The 19,967-nt window shown below is 55.4% G+C and overlaps 1 protein-coding gene and 1 long non-coding RNA gene across 7 annotated transcripts in view; one reads left to right on the forward strand and one right to left on the reverse strand.

The window, feature by feature from the left end:
* Nucleotides 1-66: 66 nt before the first annotated feature.
* LOC122241136 lies at nucleotides 67-5,341 on the forward strand. Of its 2 annotated transcripts, none has more exons than XR_006221120.1 (3): nucleotides 67-443; nucleotides 2,627-2,950; nucleotides 4,359-5,341. It is a non-coding gene; the product is annotated as an uncharacterized LOC122241136 (long non-coding RNA). The 2 variants fall into 2 exon arrangements; XR_006221121.1 differs by having other exon boundaries at nucleotides 2,627-2,824.
* An 834-nt stretch (nucleotides 5,342-6,175) lies between these two features.
* COL16A1 (collagen type XVI alpha 1 chain) overlaps nucleotides 6,176-19,967 on the reverse strand; it is a 49,491-nt gene continuing 35,699 nt past the window's right edge. For all 5 annotated transcript variants that reach the window (XM_042996249.1, XM_042996252.1, XM_042996251.1 and 2 more), the window contains 19 exons: nucleotides 19,714-19,758; nucleotides 19,546-19,599; nucleotides 19,173-19,208; nucleotides 18,763-18,825; nucleotides 16,401-16,472; nucleotides 16,241-16,294; nucleotides 15,578-15,622; nucleotides 15,317-15,361; nucleotides 14,941-14,994; nucleotides 14,460-14,513; nucleotides 12,307-12,357; nucleotides 11,910-11,999; nucleotides 10,382-10,417; nucleotides 9,955-9,999; nucleotides 8,831-9,019; nucleotides 8,381-8,447; nucleotides 7,504-7,680; nucleotides 7,248-7,325; nucleotides 6,176-6,549 (listed from right to left, as the gene is read on the reverse strand). In XM_042996249.1, the coding sequence (XP_042852183.1) occupies nucleotides 6,347-6,549; nucleotides 7,248-7,325; nucleotides 7,504-7,680; nucleotides 8,381-8,447; nucleotides 8,831-9,019; nucleotides 9,955-9,999; nucleotides 10,382-10,417; nucleotides 11,910-11,999; nucleotides 12,307-12,357; nucleotides 14,460-14,513; nucleotides 14,941-14,994; nucleotides 15,317-15,361; nucleotides 15,578-15,622; nucleotides 16,241-16,294; nucleotides 16,401-16,472; nucleotides 18,763-18,825; nucleotides 19,173-19,208; nucleotides 19,546-19,599; nucleotides 19,714-19,758 (1,458 nt within the window). In that variant the 3' untranslated portion in view covers nucleotides 6,176-6,346. The remainder of the gene's footprint in view (nucleotides 6,550-7,247; nucleotides 7,326-7,503; nucleotides 7,681-8,380; nucleotides 8,448-8,830; nucleotides 9,020-9,954; nucleotides 10,000-10,381; nucleotides 10,418-11,909; nucleotides 12,000-12,306; nucleotides 12,358-14,459; nucleotides 14,514-14,940; nucleotides 14,995-15,316; nucleotides 15,362-15,577; nucleotides 15,623-16,240; nucleotides 16,295-16,400; nucleotides 16,473-18,762; nucleotides 18,826-19,172; nucleotides 19,209-19,545; nucleotides 19,600-19,713; nucleotides 19,759-19,967) is intronic.

Consider the following 19,967-nt stretch of genomic DNA (forward strand, 5'->3'; position numbering starts at 1 on the left):
GCACGCTTCTAATTGGGTGCCCGTCGCTGTCTATCTTGGGCGCACGGGCCGTCGGGAGTGACGCTACAGGGCGATGGTCGGGTGCCTCGCGGAGAGGCCCGAGGAGCTAAGGGCTGGGTAGAGGTTTCCGGAAATCTTGTTCGCTGTGTTCGCGGTGCTGTTGCTCCCTTTCCTGACCTAGCCTAGGCCCCAGGGCTGCTCAGACCCGGGTATTTGGTGAGAAGCTTGGGTCGGTTGTTGCAGTGGTGGCCATGTTTTAACCTGGCAAATGGGACGCGTGATAGTGGTGTAGTTTCAGTTGTCAGTCACTCTTAAGTTTCCGCCCGCCGGAGGAGGGCCCAGGCGGTTGCCGTGACAACGGGAAACAGCCCCAGGCCTCCTGGAAAGGATGGAGGCAACAGCGAAGTACTTCGCTCTAATGTCAGGACAGCATGTGCCAATTAGTAGGTTTGGAGTGAGATTTGTGGTCTTTGGAGAGGAAAATCCCCCGCTGTCAGAGGAGGAAAATTAGATCACGTAGGGTCTCTTCTTTCCTAAAATGGGGATCCTAAGGCCCAGAGAGACAGTGACTTGCCCTAGTTCACAGTAGGTTGGGGCAGAGGTGGCCTAGAACTGGTGTCCATGGATGCCCATTTCTCAGCAGGGAAGCCTTGACTGGTCCACAAAGTCAAATCCTGGTTACTAAGTGACCGCATATAGTTGTACTTACTCGGTCTTGGTGGTTTAGGCTCTACACTTGTTTGCGTGCTTATTTGACTCATTTGTTAAGTTCTTCCATGTGAGCATGGATTTTGTGTGGTTTTGCTTGTCATAGCTCCTGTACCTAGTACAGTGCCTGGCACTGTAGTTTTTAAAAACTCAATAAAGGAAGTGTTACGAAGTGCTATCCATTCCAGCCCACCTATCTAACCATCTAGCCAGGCATTTTCCAAAATCATTGTGCTGATCATGCTGTTTGCCCACTGGGCAGCCTACAATGGTTCCTCTTCATCTGCACCTACAAAAAAGGCCCAGCCTCTTCATTCTGGCACCCCAGGCCCTTCACAATGTGACCCAGTCTCATTGGCACTTGGTCTCACTGTCACTGTGCTGTAGTCCAGCCTGTCTCATGTAAGAGTTCTCTTTGATGTTTTCCCCCAAAACTCATTCCTCTCATTCATCTCAGAAAATTCACCCAGACTCCCAGGCCAGAAACCTAGGATTGTTCTAGTGTGGCCTCTGTTTCTCCACGTATTTTCCCATTTCCATTTGCTCTACTTCCAAAGTAGACCCACATCTACTCTTTTCTCCCTGTTTGCACTATCACTTTAATCCAAGACTCCGTCATCTGTGGCCTGCGTCACTGCAGTAGCCTCATGGTCAATGTCCTTGCTTTCACTCTTTCCCCACACTCTATTCTTCGCGGAGCAGCCACAGTGTTTATCTTATATGTAAATTAGATCGTGTTATTCCTGGGCTTACATTCCTCCAGAGGCTTCCCATACCTCTTAAAATCTAAACACAGCCTTATGAACTTCATGGCCCCATGTGACCAACACCTTGCCTGTGTCTCCAGCCTCACTTCCTGCTCCTGCTGTCCCCCTCTGTTCCAGCCATGCTGACCTGGTCTTCACCCATGGAACTGAGCTCATTCCTACCTCCGGATTTTTGGATTAGCTCTTCCCTCTGTCTGGAATGCTCCTGCCTTGACTCTTCACGGGCTGGCCCCTACCTTGCCATCCAGGTTTCAGTTCAAATATCCCCTTGTGGGGATAGGGACATTCCTTGACACCACATCTAAAGTAGCACTGTTCCCCCACATTCTAGTCATCTGTCCTCTCACACTGTTTTAGTTTTTCATACCACTTGTCACTGTTTGAATGTCCTATTTAAAGTTTACATGCATATTGCAGGATTGTTCTTTTCTTATTCACTCCTGTATCCCCAGTGCCTAGAATAGTGCCTGGCATGAATTTAATAAATGTTATTAGACATCACCATCATCACCGTCATCCTGTATTGAATGCTAACTATGTGCCCATTGTTGTGCTAAGTACAATGTGTTGTTTTATTTCCACTACGGCACTTTGAGACAGATATTTCTGCTCATTTATAATGAGGAACTGAGGCTGAAAAGAGGCTACGTGACTTCCTTACTATCAAAAAGATAAATGGAGAGGTCAGGATTTAAACCCAGGTGCACATCTTTTAACCACTCAGTACTTAGTAGTCTTGTCTTAATCTTATAAACCTCCTCCCTTTCACCCAGTCCCCCCAAAAATGGGTAGAATCGAATTGCAAAATCTCAGAAAGGAAGAAGTCCTGCAGTGTGGGCTGAAGGTCAAGGGGTATTTGCTGGGAGAGAAAATAGGTGATACCTGGGCGGCAAGATGCACACTCATTTCATTCCACAAAAATATTAAACCTATTGCATTCCCACCCCTTGCCAGGCTCTGTTCTAGGTGCTGAGGATTAAATGCCTATGAAAATCTCAAACCCCTAACCCCCTCTGCCCGGCAAAGTGTTCCTAGGAGAACATTCTGCTGGCTGTCTTTGCTTTTTAGGTTCCTAGGAGAACGTTCTGTTGGATGTCTGTGCTTTTTAGGTTCCTAGGAGAACGTTCTGTTGGATGTCTGTGCTTTTTTAGGGGCAAGAGTATCCAAGTTCTCTCTCAGGTACTGAGACCAGCCAACGCCAACATCCAGGGCTGTGCCTCGGAGGACGTGGGGCAGGCCCAGGTGTGTTTATTTTGGAGCACGCTGGATAAAAGGGGGATCAGGATCTTCCAAAGACCGAAAAACAATCAGCTCATTTCCAAAACCTCAACTACCTGAGGCAGACAGAGGTGGGTGGGGAAGTTCCTGTTATTGTTTCAGCTTCAGCCAAAGGGGAACACTTGGATTCCAGTTCTTTTGTAAAGCACGGAGCACTTTGCTGAGTTCGTGGGAGCTCTGTGGTTGACCAGTTAGAGGTGAGGCAGAGCTTGGTAATGGAAGGGCCATCCGCTGGAAAATATCACCTCCTCTAGGGACACATCATCCGCCCCCCACCCCCGCCCCCTGGCATCCTGGCTCAGCTCCAAGCTCCAGTATTGCTTACTGAGAAGGAATACCGACGGTCACCTAAATATTGTGGAATTAATTCTCTTTGATTCCAACGAGAGCCAGTCCTGAAATTTAAATTGCAGTCGGATGCTGTGGAGGAGAGGTTGATATGCAGCTTTCCGCAGAACCAACAGAAAAATGAGAACAGCAGACGTGGCATTTTGGCCACACTTCTTTTCCATTATGGGATCATATAGAGACTACATTGATATATTCTATTCCCGTAAATTATTCAGGACAACAACAAAAAAGCTAGTCTCGTAATGGGGCTCACAGACCACATGTGAAGAAAGCGTCTAGATTCTCTTGAATTCTGGTGACAGGGGAAACTATTAATGACAAAAAAGGAAGGTTTAAATTCCAGAAGGCATCAAATTGGGGATTTTTCTCTGCGGAAAGAGTGTGCAGCAGCCTTTTCTCCCTCTCGCAGAGCGGAGCGTTTCTCACATTCTCACTTTTCAATTTGCTGCCAGTGAAGTCCCCAGCAGGCAAACCTGACCCAGCGGCCCCCTGCATAAAACCCTTGTCTCCCACTGCCTGTGCTGCCCACCATCCGCATTCCAACCACAAGACACGGTCCCCCTGTCACTCAGCACGCTGTGCTTAGCCACCTCTGGACCTTGGCGCATGGTGTTCCCTCTGCTTGAGGTCCCTCAGCCCTGCGCTCCCCTGGCGCCTGGTACTGCCCCACCCTTCCACTTTGTTGTAATTGCTTGTTTTCCGTGGGTGCGGGGGCCACATCTCTCCTGTTTGCCCCGGACTCCCTGTGACAGTTCCTGGCACAAAGTAGTGAGAGAAAACAGGCTCACCAAGTTAGATGTTACCAATTTGAATGATCTGTATGCTGCCTTTATTTTTTTTTTTTAAGTTTATTTATTTATTTTGAGAGAGAGAGAGAGAGTGCATGTGAGCAGGGGAGTGGCAGAGAGAGGGGGAGGGAGAGAATCCCAAGCAGGGTCCCTGCTGTCGGTGCAGAGTCTGACATGGGGCTGGATCCTACAAACCCGTGAGATCATGACCTGAGCCAAAATCAAAAGTCAGACACTTTACCCACTGAGCCACCCAGGCGTCTCTGTATGCTGCCTTTAAAGCCTGGAATATCCTGAGAAATGAAGACCATAGAATAACAGGGCAGGAATGTGAGAGAGCCACCTAAAAGGAGTGGAAATCTTACGCCCCTCCTTCCTTTCTCTTCAGCTTACCCAGCTCCCAAACTTATGAGCAAAATCCATGGATTTTTTTTTTTTTTTTTTTTTTTTTTTTTGCTGACCACAGTAACAGAAGAGACTATAAAATCCAGCTTTCCATCTGGTTCTTCATGGTCCAAGAAAATAGAGCAATTCCAAACTCCAGGGAGACAAGCACTCAAATCACGACAGCTTAAACCAGCCTGTTATGGACTCCCCTAAAGAGTAGCATGAATTTGACTCTGGAAGAAAAGGAAAGAAAGCCTCATTTACTATGTAAGGATGGATTCCCTGGGGGCCCTCAAAGGGGGATGCGTGTGATGTTTCTCCATAGTAATATTCCCCTCTGGCCTTCAAAGCCAATGCGCTCAACCCAACAGCTGGTCCTGCTTTTCTCTCTCTACTCACGCCAATGTCCTTATCACGAGGCCAGTCATCAGTTAGCGCTGCGCAGACTGGGCCGAAAGTGGAAGCGGGCCTTCCAATGGGAACGCTTTAACATCTGTCCTCATCCACTGTCCAATGCTGGCTGCTACTTCAATGCAAATATGATGCGTTTGCTTTTTCATGTTTTATGTTAGAACCAGGGTTAGCTGGGAATTGCTGATGAGGGACGAAGTAAGAATCGGCACCTCGTTAATCTAAAAGCATCATGGGAGACACCGAGGCGTGCTCCAGAGCCTGCCTGATATCATTCCCCTGGCCACGGGCACACCTCTGCTCCTGGCAGGAGGAAAATAGGGCAAAGGTTCAGAAAAGCCATCAGTGGGCTTGTCTCCCGGCATTTGGGGCCCTACTGGAGGAGGGAGTTTTCAGAACTATGCTGGACATGCCAGCTCCGGAGAGATGACAGCCAGTTTGAAGGCTTCAGGCAGTTTGGATAAGCATCTAGACTCTGGGTGCATTTCTGAGCCTGCTCTGTGATCCCTTTGAAGTCTATCCAACTTAAATAAACCCTCCAGAAAGCTGGGACCAGTAAAAAGGCTTTCTTTAGAAGTCCCTCTGGACGTGCCCTGTTGCTTTCTCACAGGGCAGTCAGCCCATCAGCACAAGAGATGTGAAAAAGACAGAAGGAAGAGGCTTGAGATGGAATGTTTCCATAATATTCAACTTGCTCTCTCTCTCTCTCTCTCTTTTTTTTTTTTTTTGGTCTTCTTTTCTTCCTGGCCTTTTTATATATTGAGAAGGAGACGGCAGATAGATCACCAAATTCCCAGCAGACTTTGAAGACCCTGCGCTTAGATCTGATCATGGCTTGCCCATGACCCCTGTGCCCTTTCCGCCGATGCAGCCTGTTTCTGAAGGCCTCGGCTGAGACGTGTGGGAAAAGCACCACACGCGTTAGATGAACAAGGTTTAACAAAAGATGCCATTTGGGGTCCAGGAGAGCTGGTGACAGGGCCATGCACCGGTATAGGCAGAAGGTTCCATTTCATTTCCCGGAGAAGCGGTCCCTGGTTGCCTAGGCCGGGCGCTGAAGCCTAGCTTTCCTCGCTGGGTGGCATTTCCCCAGGGGCAACGTGGATTGGCTCTGGGCCGCGCTCAAGAAGTCAGAAGGGTGGGCAGAGGGTGGGTGGGGAACTGAGCACTGGTTTCTCTCGGAAGCAAACAGGGAGGGGCCTTTATGAGCTGTAAGTTGGGCCTTTTGTCTCATTGGTGAGGACAGGCTGAGTGATGCCCCCACTCTGACTTTGAGAGGCGCGCCACGAAGGGCAGGACCCGAAGTCCACAGAGGACCGAAGCATGACTCGAAGCATCTAGAGAGGAGAGCTGAGCTGGGGGCACCCTATACAGCAGCATCCCACAACTCCACGACCCCACTGGTTGGCCACAGACACGTGGGAGATGCCCTTTTTTGACCCCGGGACCACACGACAGAAGGCGGATGACAGAGAGGCAGGGGCAGCACCAGAGAACCCCACTGGAAGTGGGGTTGCATGTAGTTTTATTTATTTATTGGTAAAAAAATATTAATAGCAATTAAGAAACACAAAACATTCACAACCCATCACAGAGTCCTGTACGTGTCGGCCATTTATTCCCAATGGAATCCTTCATCTGACGGAGGCCGTGATTTCAGCCGAAAGGCCCCTTCATGTTTTTCATGGGCGGGTACTGCTGCTCCATCGGCATGGCCCCAAAGCAGTCAGAGGGGTTACAGTGGCCAGCCTTGCCTGGCTGGCCCATGGGACCCGGAGGGCCAGGGATGCCCGGAATGCCTTGCTGGCCCATGGGTCCGGTCGCGCCCATCTTACCATACCCTGGAGGGCCTTGAGGACCTAGGGAGGGAAGAGTCAGAGAGGGGAGGTCAGGAGACCCAGGCGACAAAGAAGAAATCATGGTCACGGTCCCTAACACCTTACGTCTTTGTCAGGCTGTAACAGGTTTTCACGGACACCTGATCTGATCCTTCCATTAATTTAACAGTAACAACATCACTGGCTGGTTTTATTGGGAGCTTCCACGTGCCAGGCACCAGGCGAGTGCTTCTGATGCATAATTCGATGAATCTTCACGACCATTCCGTGAGAAAGAAACGATTACCTCATTTTGTAGATGAGGACACAGGCTCAGAGAGATTGCACACTCGGGAGTTCGAGTGTTCAGTGAGGCCGGGTCTCAGAGCCAGGCCGTCGGGCTTTGGTCACTTCTCTTTTAGGCTATGCAGCCTGACTTAGCGACCTTCTCAAGGTTCGACAGCCAGCGTGGCGCCGAGCAGGACATGAACTCTCATTCGCTGGCCCCACCATATCTGGCTGTCTTCCCCTGTGTCCTGCTAGCCCAGTTTAGGACCTGGGGACGGGCCCTGGGCCTTCTGCTCCACCCCCCCCCCCGCCCCTGGCACACACTGGCATTACCGTGATAGACCTGTAGTTATTTGAGGTTCTACACAACTATATTGTGCTGTAGAAGGAACATAAGGAAAGCAGATACCAGCTGCTTGAGATTCATGCTCTCAGATTCTGGCTCTTCCTACCTGGGGGGCCGGGGAGACCATTTTCGCCAGCCATGCCAATACCAATGTCCCCCTTTTCACCTTTGGTACCGGGCAATCCTGAGACAAAAGGAATAAAATAAGTCCTATTCCTGAGCGGAGAAATGACACCCCAGTGAGATTATTTGAAACACACACATACACACAAATATCTTATTCGCAATGGACCTCATGCAATGCTCTTGTCTGCCCCAAAGAGTCACATGTGCACCTCGGGGGCACCGGAGGGCAGAGCTACCTCTCATTCCTGGCACACCCTGGCGTCCTTCTCTGCCGATCTGACCAGGAAGTCCTGGTGATCCCGGAGCGCCTGGCCGGCCCGGAGCCCCATCCTTTCCTGGGGGTCCTGGTCGTCCCGGAGCTGCGGCCATCTCCATGGGGAACTGCATCCTGGAGGTGTAATAAGCCATCCTCTCTGTAAGAAAGCACAGGGACAGGTCCCAGGGTGTCCCAGGGACTCAGACGGATGCAGACGGGCCACCAGCATGGAGTCCAAAGCCGCCTTTCTTCAAAGGGCAGTCAGAGCAAGGAACATGCCTCCCGTGCCCTCGCCTTCACCATCCTTTGCACGCTGGTCTTTCGACAGCACGGACCTGATCAGGGCCTCCCTCTTCTCCAACACCCTCATTAGTCTACCGCTGGCTTCACAAGAAGGTCCGGACTCCTTGCTTTGCATTCAAGGTCTGCTTCCCAAGCAAGATGGCTAGCACCATCAGGACAGGGGCCACGTTCTCCCCAGGCCCTAGCACGGCCCTGCCGGATGAACAAGTGCACGGGAAAAAAGCGTAGAAGCGAAACCACACCAGCTAGCTTATGGCTGCTGCTTGCCCCTCTATTTAGAGCTCGCTTCATGCAGACTCGTTTGATTTCAGCTTCCCTGTCTGTCTCCTCTGCTGCAGTGGGGGCTCGGGGAGGGCAGGGAGATTCATTGTATTTCAGGGCAGAGCAGGTGATAAGGAAGGTCTGAAGTCTGATTGAACATATGCCTGTAAGTGGGCGAGGAGGGGTCTGGGGCGGAGGATTGGGCTCTAAAGGAAAAGGAGGCCAAGGCAGGGCAGAGAAACAGTGGGGAAAAGCCAGCAGCACCCACTGCCGCCCAGCCAGCTGCCAATTACCATCAAACATTTTAATGATCTCTTGTCTGATGAACCTCTTGATTTCATCATAATTCACCATGTCTCCCTGAGGAAAAAAAAAAAAGAAAAGAAAAGAAAACCTGCCTCAATTATCCTTCCAAGCCTGATACTCTCCCCCTGGGAATAGACTTTGTGGAAAGAAAGGATAAGGAAGGGAACAAAGCTTCTAGGAGCGTCCCACAGATACTTAATCCAAGGTCCTAACCACCACCACCCCCCCCCGCCCCGAATTGGTGCATGACATCTTGTGGATCAGTGCATTTTCCTGGGGAGAGGGTTCCCACACCTCCCAGCTCTCCCAAGCAAGGTTAAGAACCACCTATGTGGGAGTCATGCTCTTTCCCTCGAGGGCTTCTACAATGGTCTCTGCTCCACCCTGGATGCCTGCTCTGTGCGGCGGTGCCCCTGGCTGCCAGCCGTTCCCCTTACCATGGAGCCAGGCACCCCAGGCAATCCAGGGCTCCCCGCAGGCCCCGGAGATCCAGGGTGGCCTCTCTCTCCTGAAGGACCCGGTGGCCCAACGGGCCCCATGGAGCCACTCTTGCCGGGCCCACCAGGCATGCCAGCTCTTCCCTTCTCTCCTGCCTGGCCCTTCTGTCCGGAAGGTCCCGGATCACCCTACAAGGACAGGAAAGCCATAACCAGCATTGCCAAGGACTATCAAGTCCACCTTATTATGTCTCAGCAATCAGCCTCTCTCTCTGTCTCTCACCCTCTCTCTCTCTCTCTCTCCCCATCCCCCCCACCCGGCCCCTGGCATCTTCTTCTGACTGTGGTCACAGCATCCTACAAGCTTGCCTGGCCTCACAGCTCCCAGAGCAGTCCGGGTCCTTTGAAAAGACAGTTCTTCATGCTGTTACTCCCTGTTTAGAAATTCTGATGCCTCCCAGCTGCCTTCAGGCTAAAGAGTTGATTCCTTGGCCAGGCATTCAAGATCATTCACGATGTGGTTCCCATCACCTCTTTTCCAGGTTCATCTCCCTGCCCTCGAACCTACAGCCATGCCTCATTGCTTATAAGTCTCTGCTTCAGCCACGCTGTCTTAGCCTTCCTTGCGTGGAATGCCCTCTCCCTCCTTCTACCCGGCTCACTCCTCCTGCTCAGCTGAAATACTCCTGTCCTATGCACAGCCTCCCCGACTCCCCGGGCTGACTTGGGTGCTGTGTCTAATCTTCTGTAAAGCTTGCCATGCCCTAGCATAAGTGTGGCTGGACGAAGTGAGTGGCTACTGTTCAGAGACTTCTGTTTAGCCAAAGCTGGGACAGAGGACCTGGAACATGAGAGGGAGCAGGTGCCAGCAGCATGAATGAATCAATCAACTGGTCAATGAGTGAATGAACTTGAGATTTCCACCCTCCCAATCGTAGCTAAGAACTAGGCCCCCGTGAGAAACTTTCAGAGATGAGGTTGCTGCAAATTCTGAGTTCTGCCCACTTTTTTCTTCCTGCCCGCTGGCCTTCCTGTGTCTCCTCTCCATGGCTAAAGTCATAGCTTGGAGCTGGCCTTAATCACTCGTGAGTTTTTCATCTCAAAACCAGCCAGTGCCCACTCACCTTTGGACCGGGGGGTCCATAAAGTCCCTGTTTTCCAGGGGGTCCCTAGAGAAAACCAAAAGTCAGGGGTCAAGTCTAGGCAGCATCTCTGAGCCGTCCTGGGGAGGCAGGTGTCATGAAAGGACCACCTTCCACAACCCTAGGGCCCGGGCTGTGTCCAGCTGGGCTCTGGGTGAGGAAGGGCGACAGCCTCCCTTCTGTTGGCTGACAGCTAGAAGGTAGAATGATGTCCCCTAGGGCATCATCGTGTTGGTTGGGTCCCTTGTCACAGACAAAAAGAGGTGAGAAGTCAGAATGAAAGGGCCAGCGCATGGCATATTGGACGGCGTTCAGGGAGTGATTACTGAGCGAAGGAAGCAGGGTGGGGGCAAGGCGAGGGGCAAGCAGCAGCATCCCCAAGGGAAGGAGAAACCCAACACAACAGTACCTCTTTGCCAGCTGCACCGTCCGCACCAGGCTCACCCTGTGGAGTAGAGAGTGGTAAAAAGCCATCAGCACCACCCCAGCATGGCATCTGGCTCCCCTTACCCGCTACGCGTGCCCAGCCCCTGTGCCACGAAGGAACCATGATCCTCTAGCCCTCACCCTCAGCCGCTCTGGACACAGGCCATGGAAACTTAGAACCCCACCCCACACTCCAGCCTGTCCCGGAGCCCCACGCTGGCAGCCCGGGCCGCCTCCCTGACTGCGCTATGCAAGGGACAAGCAGACTGCGCCTGCCTGGCTCCTGGCTTGAGGTCCCAGCATCTCGCGGGATCCCTAGCTGTGAGTTTCTGTTACATGTTTGCCAAACAAAGGCAGTAATTGTGAACCTCTGTCCTCAGTGGGGTCCCGGAGACAGGCCAGGGTGGCCTGAGCCTGCTCCCTCCCCAGGACAGGACAGGCCACACACCCTGGGCCCAGCCTGCTTCTGGAATGATTGTGGGGAAGAGGAATCTGGGATCGCAAGGCAACTGGCAGATTCAGCTAGGGACCCTGGAGGCTCCTGAGCCTACAGGCAGGGAGGGACAGAGGCTTGGAGGGACCCGCCTGCCCCAGGGCCCTGGCGAGAATCCGAGTGAGTAGGTGAGACTCGGCCCTCTTGGCGGATGCACCAACCATCACCCCCGCACGGGCAGGAGTCGTCCACCCCATTGAGGCCACCAGCTCCAGGGTCATGGCCACTGCTCCCAGAAGAAAATCCCCCGACCCGGGGGCTAGGAGACCTGGGCTCCTGCCTCAATTTCCCCAGGAGAGTTCATCCCTGAGACTGGCAATCCATCCACCTGATGTGGGTCAATTGTCTGGAACCTTGGAAAGAGGGAGTATTGTAGAGTGGCTAAGGACGACGAAAGTTCAGGAATCTGGCAGGCTTTTCCACTCGCTAGCTATGTGACGGTGGGCAACCTATTTAACCTTGCTGAGCTTTGGTTTTCTCATCTGTAAAATGGGAACGATTAGACCTACTAAACGGGATTGCGGTACGGATTAAATGACAAAATGTCAAGCACTTAGCTCACCATTCAGTGCGTTGTCAGTGACCAATATGTCATAGGTCTTAGTACTAAACACTAGCTGAGACCAAGGACCAGTTTGCGAGTTGCCAAGAGGGCTGTGGTAACGGCTCTGCATTTCTGGCTCCTGACATTCACAGATTCTCTGTGGTTACCGGAGAGCTCCCCCAGGGAGGGGGCAGGGCAGGGGCAGAACAGGCGCCAAGTGTCCCCTGCCTGACCCCTAGGGTGGTGCATGGTCAGAGGCAGCAGCCTGGAGTGCGCTTGGCAAGCGCTGGCTTGCAGAACTTGTCCTTTCTTCCAGATGCGATGTGATCTCGTCGGGCACAAGTTCCACGCTGCCATCTTCCCTGCTAACCGCCTCTCCTCCCCTGGAGACCCCAGATGCGTGGGGCTGTGCTCGACTGACAAAGCCAAATGTCCCTTTCCCTCGGGGCTGTGCAGTAAGATGTGGGGTCTTACCGGGGGGCCAGGGTGTCCGGGGGTCCCAGGCTGGCCTGGAAGGCCTAGCAGGCCCCTTTCTCCAGGGGCTCCCCGGTCTCCTTTTAGGCCCTGGAGAGAAGGGAGGTGGGTGGTGAGAGGGGACGGGAGAGACAGCAGTGAACCCCACAGAACAGAGAGGCAGGCCCTGTGGGGCAGGGTGGCGTGGCCTGAACCTGAGGCCGGGGCCTGTGATGGCCTCCAGCCCTCTCCAAAGGCCTTTACTGAATGCCACCTGGGGAGACCCAGGAGGTGGGAGAGGCTGAAGGCAGGGAAGGAGGGGGACAGGCACAAATTGTTCTCACCACCCCCCTCTGTGAAAGAAGCCCCAGCCAGAGTCCTGGGAGGGAGGGAGGGACGAGGGGAGTAGATCACTCACCACTGCAGAGATCCCAGCTGGGCCCGGCTGGCCTGGAGGTCCCGGTGGCCCCTAAAGAAACATGAAGACAGGGGGATGGAAAGAGTCTCCAATAATAAGGGCCCCCCAGGAGGCAGCAAGGGACCAAAGGCAGGAACAGGCCCAGAACTTCAGCAACTCCATCCCTCTTCCCTCAACCCTCCTTCCCTTCTGGTCTCGCACTTGAGCTTCTCCCAAAAAACTTGTGCCAGAGCTGACACCCAGGGGGGGTCCCCGAGCTCACAGGACCTTCACGCCTGCCGTGCACTGAATGGTTCATCTTGGGCTGTGCCAAAGGGATGATCTGGAAACCACAGCCAGAGCCGAGGGCAGGGGGCAAAGGCCTGAAGGTTAACTACGTGGGCCTGGGGACTTCTGAGGCCCTCCTAGCTCCTCTCCTCCTGTTCTGTAGGAGAAGCAGGGGCTCAACTCGAACCCCAGAGACCCAGTGGATAAGCCTGGCCTCAGGCCTTGGGTCTCCCACTCTGCTGTCCCTGGAGAGCGGTGGGACTCAACACACAGAGTGCTGTCACCCTCCTGGGCTGGGGCGGGGCTGGAATGCCATCCCCATCTCTGAGTCAAGTTCAAGTTCAAGTCGAGTTGAGCTCTGAGTCAGCTCAAGTGCCAGCTCCCTGGCCAGAGCTACCCCTCTGAAGCCCAGGGCACAGGTCTCTCTCCCAGCATGTCCCGCCACACTCCCAGATGGAAAGTTCTGGAGGCACGGACTCTGTTCCGCTCATCACAAGTCTTCTGGGGGCGGGAATGCCTGGCACTGGGACTGGCACGGAGCAGGGGCTGAAGCTGGGCAGACGGAGGTGAGAGGAGGAAACTTGTGCCCCCTCCCCCCAGCCCCCCGATGAGTCCTCAATGGGATCACAAATCAGTGTGTGGCTCCTTTCATCTGCAGTGTGAACAGGGACTGGGCTGGACCTGGGGTCCCTAATCCGGGGCCGCTAGACCCCTTGAGATCCATACACGCACTGATGAGGACCCGAGAGTTCCTCTTTTTGATCATGAGCTATTTTTAACACTTCCAGAAGCCTCCTGGAAACTGTACATCTGCCACAACAGGGCTGCAATCAAACGCCAGAGTGTTTCCTTTGCTCAGGAACCCCATCAGCTCTAGCTGTCACACTGATCAAAGGCGCCCATAGGCAGCCATCTATGTTACTGAGGAGTAAATTCAGATGGGAAACTCATTATTGCTTAATAACTGTCCTCTCCAAGTCGTCTTACCTTTGTAAGTGCACCACCCATGCACCCAGCCGCCCACCCACGCGCAGGAGTCATCCCTGGTTCCTCTCCCTCCACCGCTCCCCGCCCCCCCCCCCCATCCAAGTCGGCAGCAAGTACTCCAAACACAGCCCATCTGCCACCCCAGCTCCACCCGACCATCCACCATCCAGGGACACCTCGGCTGCCACCCGTGCCCCTCGCCTCCTGAGGTCCTCCAAGGTCCGAGGTCGTCACCAGCTCCTCTGGAAGCATAGCTTTCTGGCTCCCACTCACGCCTTTCTCAAACTCCATTCCAGCCATGCTGACCTTGGAGCTCCCCGGACACACGGGGCCCCTCCCTGCCTCGGGCTCCTTGCGTCAGCTGCTCTCCCCGCCCCTGCCCCCCGACTCCTGCCTGGACGTTCTCCCCCCAGACTGCTGGACAGATGGCTCCTTCTTGTCATTCAGGCCTCGGCTCAAATGCCACTTCTGCAGTAAAGGTTCCTCTAAAGGCGCCTCCCAGGCCCTCCCGGTGACATCACATGGCTGCCTGAAGCTTTCGCATTAATTTGTTTGTTTGTTGGGCCTGCGTGGAAGCTCTGGGATCAGGGGACCTTGTCTGTCTCGCTCCCTGCCACAGCCCAATGCTTGGAACAGTGCCTGGCATGGAGCAGGTGCTCAATTATTGTTCGTCGAATAACTGAATGATCTCTGTTTGATCAGTAAGCTCAAATGTGCCCAGAAAATAAGAAAATGGCAGAAAGCCTGGGGACCACTGGATTAGGTGAGCCCAAGGCCCCTTATTGCTCTGTAGGGCTGCCCCTGTGGTCAGTTCTTTCAGGCCATCACCGGCTTGCCCACCCCAGCCCCAAGAGGATCCTAACTCTAATAGAGGCAGAGGCAAAAATGGTTTAACTCACAATATGGCCAGGGGGGCCGGGTCTTCCCTGAGGTCCCATGGCACCAGGCTCACCCTATAGGAGCCAGGAAAAAAAAAAAAAAAGCAATACAGAAACAGACTTACACACATGGGGTGGTTAGTGGGAAGGAGGCTGAGCAGAGCAGGTAGGACACCGATAGAGGAGCTGAGCTGAGTCCTGGCCTCCAGGCCCATGCTTTCTGGGGCCTGAGAGACCAGCCCTGCCCATGAGTATTGTTGGAGACAGATGTCAGAGCCCCCAGCCTGAGAAGGCCAGGCCTTGCTTTTTAGGTGAGTGATCCAACAACCTGCAGGGAGGGGAACCAGTTGCAGGAGGAAGGAGGAGGTGAAGGTGTGTATCTTGGGGCAACACCTCCCCCAGAAGGCCCAGGAGAGAAGGCAGCCCCTTGGCCAGTAAGTCTTGGACTCAGCAGAGCCCCAAAGGCTGCCTGAAGGTAGCACGCATGGACCTCAGCCCTTACCTCTGCTCCTGGCCGGCCACTGCTGCCTGGGGGCCCTGGTTTCCCACAGTCACCCTGCAAGAGAGAGGGCCAGCTGGAACTCGACAGACCTCTATTTGGCTCCCCCAGCCCCAAGGCGACCCCACATCCGAGGAGTCCTGCCCCCTGCCCAGACTCTGGCCAGCAGCCCTCGGATGCTCTCGGGCTGGTGGACGGCAGAGCCTGACCCGATCCGCTAGGCCCCGGTGGTCTCAGGAGGCTTGGATGCTGGGACGGTGTCTCAGCCAAGCCTCAGGTGGCACGTCCACTGGTGCCAGGCTGCCATGTCTGTCTGGGGTCAGGCCTTGGGTATGGCCGAGAAAACCTGCTTGGCAGAAGTCGCCAGGCCCTTCCTTACCTTTGGTCCTGGGAGGCCAGGGTGTCCCGTTTTTCCCTTGAAGCCCTGGAAGGAAAAGTGGGAGGCTGCCTCGGGCCCTCGCCTCAAGCAGAGGTGACTTCCCTTGCCTCCTTCCTCAGGTTGAAGGAATCAGACCCATCCAAAGTCACAACCTGGTCCTCAGCGGATCTGGATTCGGGCTGCCCACCCTCTAAGGCAGAGCCCGCACCCGTCAGCTTTGGGACCTCCCCGCTCCCGACTCCTTCCTGCAGCTCAACTTACCGGGGGTCCCATGAGTCCAGGAGGGCCAGCGGGGCCAGGGTCCCCCTGTGGAAGAGACCAGGGGCATTGAGACAGGATGAGCACTCATTTCCCACTGTCTTCCCTCTCGGCAGCCCCTCCCCCGGCTATCCCAGGATGGAGGGAATGTCATGGGAGGCAGAGGGAAGAATCCAAGCTGGGCTTGGTCTCTGACTGGCTGTGGACGCTGAGTGAATCCCAGCCCTCTCTGAGCCCCAATTTTCCTTCTTTTGGGTACAGAAGGGGGTTGACTCTGATGCTCTGCCCTTTGCCATGTCGCATCCCTTTCACATTCCCCAGCAGCACCAGACCCAGGGATCCGGGGCTGCTCAGGTCCTGCCAGGTCTGCGGCCTGTTTTTCTGACACCCGGCCTAGTATCTTTAGTATCCTGAATTTCTGGATATAAATCCACCCCCTTCACTGCCTGCCTTTGGTGAGACCCGGCTCATCCAACCTGGTTAAGGCTACCAGAAGAACCAAGGAACCAAGGCCTCCGGTGCCATCAGAGAAGGGGGTGTGTGGCCAGGAGCAGGTGGAGGGAAGGCAGGGGTGTGGGGGAGGGGATTCCGTTTCCTTCATCGGGGTTCCATTGGCTTTGGCTCTTGGAGGAGGAAAGAGAAGGGAAAGGGTGCCCATCCTCTCACCCTCAAGCCAGGCTTGCCGTCCTTCCCATCCAGACCATCCAGGCCAGCAGGGCCCTAGAAACAGGAAAAAGGAATGTGTGCATGCCTGCCGGAGCCCCAGCACACGTACGCACGCATGCACACTGCACGTACCTGGCAGGCTAAGAGGACACACACTCACCTGGATCCCAGGCGATCCTGGTGGCCCAGGGGGACCAGGCATGCCTGGTGGGCCTCGGATGCCTTCACTGCCCTGGAAAGGAGCCGACCCCCACAACACAGTCAGCAGGGCCTTGCCCACCACCACCCCCCCAAGCCCCCACCCCCAGGGGATGAGGCCCTAGGCGCCGGGTTCTGATGATTACTGGAAGTCAGGACCGCTGGTTTCCAGCCCCAGTTCTGCTGGATGTATTCCACACCACTCCCCCAGAAGGATCTGTCTTTGTCTGCAAAGCATCCCTCTTTCTGCACTGTGATATGAGGAAGGGACAGAGCCTGTTCGGTCTAGCACCTTCTTCAGGGTTGACCCAGGGACTGGCACAGTGGGTGTGCAGGAACATGTACTGACTGAAGGCATACATTCAGCACGTGTCGGTCCCCACAAAGTGCCAAGCACTATATAGCCTCTGATTCTTCCCTGTCCTCAAGGAGCTCACGGTCCAGCTCGGAAGAGGGGGCCGCTCACTCTGGCCAGGGGTCAGGGAGAGTGTCACAGAAGCGTCACCAGATGCTAGACTCTGAAGGATAGGTGGGATTCAGGCAAGTGGACAAGTAGAAAAGAGCCTGCCGGAGGGAACTTCAGAGAACGATACAGATTTGGAAGTGGTCACATGCCTGGCCTGGCCAGCATGTCTGGGGAGCCAGTGTGACAGGAGGGGTGGGAGGCAAGCCTGGAGGCTCTAGGTAGAGCCCGACGGGGGGTGTGCCCGGAACACCGTGCTAGAGTCTATCCAACAGACCAGTGCTTTTCCCACTGTACTCCTCAGAGCCCTGGGGGTTCCTGGAGGAGCGTCAGAGATGGGGGCACAAAGTGGGAGCCCAGAGGGTGGGACCCAAGACCCTTGCTCCCGCCTCAGTCAGAGCAGCTCCACTCATATCTGATTGAGAGTTCACGGGAGCTTCTGTGTGATGACAGGGCTCAGGAACTTCAACATAAAGTCTGGGAACCACTGAGACAGGCACTGGGGAGCCACTGATGGTTCAAAGCAAGGGAGTGATGAGAACCAAGGTGTGAGCTAGAATGTTCACCGGAGAAGGGAGGAGGCAAGCAGCTTGGTGTGGAGGGCTGCTGGGTACCCCAGGGGAGAGAGGGTAGCTGCCCTGGGGCAGTGGCTGTGGAGCTGGCCAAGGGGAAATGATCTAGCTAGAGACACCCCTCACCCTCCCATGGGGGGGTGGGGAGGAAAGCCCCCCGTGGCATTGCAATGCCATCAGCTACCAGGAGGGGTCAGCACAGCCCCAGAAAATGTCAGTCCCACAGGGAGTCGGGACAGAGAACCACTGGCCAGAGGTTTGGGATACTCTGCAGTGACCAGCCTAAGGAGAGCAGGCAGTGCTGGGGGTACAGAGCCAGCACGGAGGGCTCTGGCAGGGGCTCCCACTGAGAAGGGAGGTGACACCCACCACCACCTCAGCCGCGCTGGCTCTGGGGAGGCAGGGAGGCGCCTGGGGGCTCACCTGGGCTGGGAGAGAAGTCTCAGCTCTGTTGCTATTTTGCTGTGTGCCCCTGGGACGCCCCTAACCTCTCTGAGCCTCGTTTCCTCACCGGGACAGTGAGAAGTTAGACCAAGGTGGCCCTTTCAGCAGTCCCTTCTAGCTCTGAGAGCTGTGCGGCGTGTGTTTTCAGAGGAAAGAGGCTCTGTCCGAGGTTGTAGGCCTCTTGCCTCTCCCTTTGGGTCATAAACGCCCCCTCCCACCCCAAGCTTACAAGTCAATTTGGGGCCTCATTACACTACCCAGCCATCACATTTGGGGAGCCCAAGGGTTGGGAAGAGACAGGAGTGACAGCCCCCAGACCACGGCAGAGCTAGTCTCCAAACCCAGGGCAGCCAGCGCAGGGGCTTCCCAGGCTGCTGTCCTTCTGACCCTTGTCATCAGCTCATAGGCCATGCCTGCCCCCCTTGGGCCCCTGGGGACAATCTGAGCACGCTTCCTTCCTGCTGTTGTCAGACCCAGAAGGCAAATGGCCACGCTGCTCTGGCTTCAGGACTGTAGGGTTTCCAGTCTGGATGTGCTCCCCTCCTTCGCTCAGCTCCTCCCTCTCCCCCTTGAGTCCCCGCCTCTGACTACGCCCCCTGCCTCATCCCCACCAGGCGGGGACTCTGGCAGCACAAAGGCCAGCGGGTATCCTGGGCTTGGGGGCCACTGGTCTGTTGCCCAGAGGCAGTTGATGAGCCAAGGCTGGAGATCTCTCTCCCCACCCTTGACGTAACTGAGCCACTCCTCGAATTTCCAAAGGGCTGGTAGTGGGGGTGGATCGGGGTGTGGGAACTGCATGGCTCAGATCTGCGGCTGCGGCCACCTCACCTTGGGGTCCTGCTCACCTTCTCCGCTTGTGGGCCGGGGGGGCCAGGTGCTCCAGCTTTGCCCGGGAATCCAGGAGGACCCTGTATCAACAAAGGAGCAGGCGAGGATGAGAGCGGGGCCTGGGGGGGAGCTCTCCTTCCTTCTTCCACCTGGGTCTGCTTCACTGTGGTTAATGCGATGCATTCTGACTTCCTAGAAACACCACCCAGGAGCATTACTGCTGGCTGGCCTGCTGGTCCGGGGCCCACCCAGGAGGCTCTGCCCTCCAGGTCCCGGCTCCTGGAATCAGGCCTGGCCACCCAGGCCGTTCCTCCCGTGCCTCTTCCCTCCCCTCCCCAGGCCCATCCTCGCCCAGCCTGGCCTGGTCAGGCCTACCCCTCCCAAACAGGATCACATCAGACAGAACTGGCTTTGTGTCTCCACTCACCGGTGGGCCGGGAAAGCCTGGCTGGCCTTGAAATCCCTAGAGGAAGAAGCGAGGGACAGTTTGCTGAGCCGCCCACTCCCTCCCGCCTGGCTGCCCAAATGGAAAGAGTGACAGGGTGAGGCTGCCTCGAGCCATGGGGCCTTGCCCTCCACTCTGCCCAAGATGACCAGCAGGTGAAACTCGAGCCATGAGCTGGGAGGTTGCAACACAAGGGCGGGTGAGGGCTGGAGGCTAGAGCTGGTCACCCCTCCACACATGAGGGTGGCCATCAGGGAGAGGACCCAGCCTCTGGGACCCCTTCCCTGTGCCCACCCCCACGCCCCAAGCCATCCCTCATGGTCAGGACAGCCAGCCAGGTCCTGTGGTCACTCACCTGGTCGCCCTTCTCTCCCGAATTCCCTTGGGGTCCTCGCTCTCCTCGGGGACCCTGTCGCCACAGAGAACAATGAAGCTAGAACCCAATCTTTCTGCCCTTAGACCCCAGGGCTGGACCAGGACCAGGGGGCCCCATGTCCACTCTCTCATCTCCTCCTTTACTCACTGCTGGGCCTGGGGGACCTGGGAGGCCTTCAGATCCTGGTGGGCCCTGGGGACACAAAGGAGCAGAATCAGTCACTCTGACTAAGGTAAGTGGGAGATCAGGGGACGGGGCAGGGGACAGGGCAGAGAGTAGATGCAGGGGATGTGGTGGGAGGCCCCTCCAAGCTGTCAGGACACTTCCCCCTGGTTCGCCCCGACTTCCTTTCTCTTGCCTGAGCTATTGAACCAGCCTTCTAACTAGTCCTGCCACCTCCT

This window comes from Panthera tigris, chromosome C1 (assembly GCF_018350195.1).
Source record: "Panthera tigris isolate Pti1 chromosome C1, P.tigris_Pti1_mat1.1, whole genome shotgun sequence".
Classification (NCBI taxonomy): Eukaryota; Metazoa; Chordata; class Mammalia; order Carnivora; family Felidae; genus Panthera; species Panthera tigris.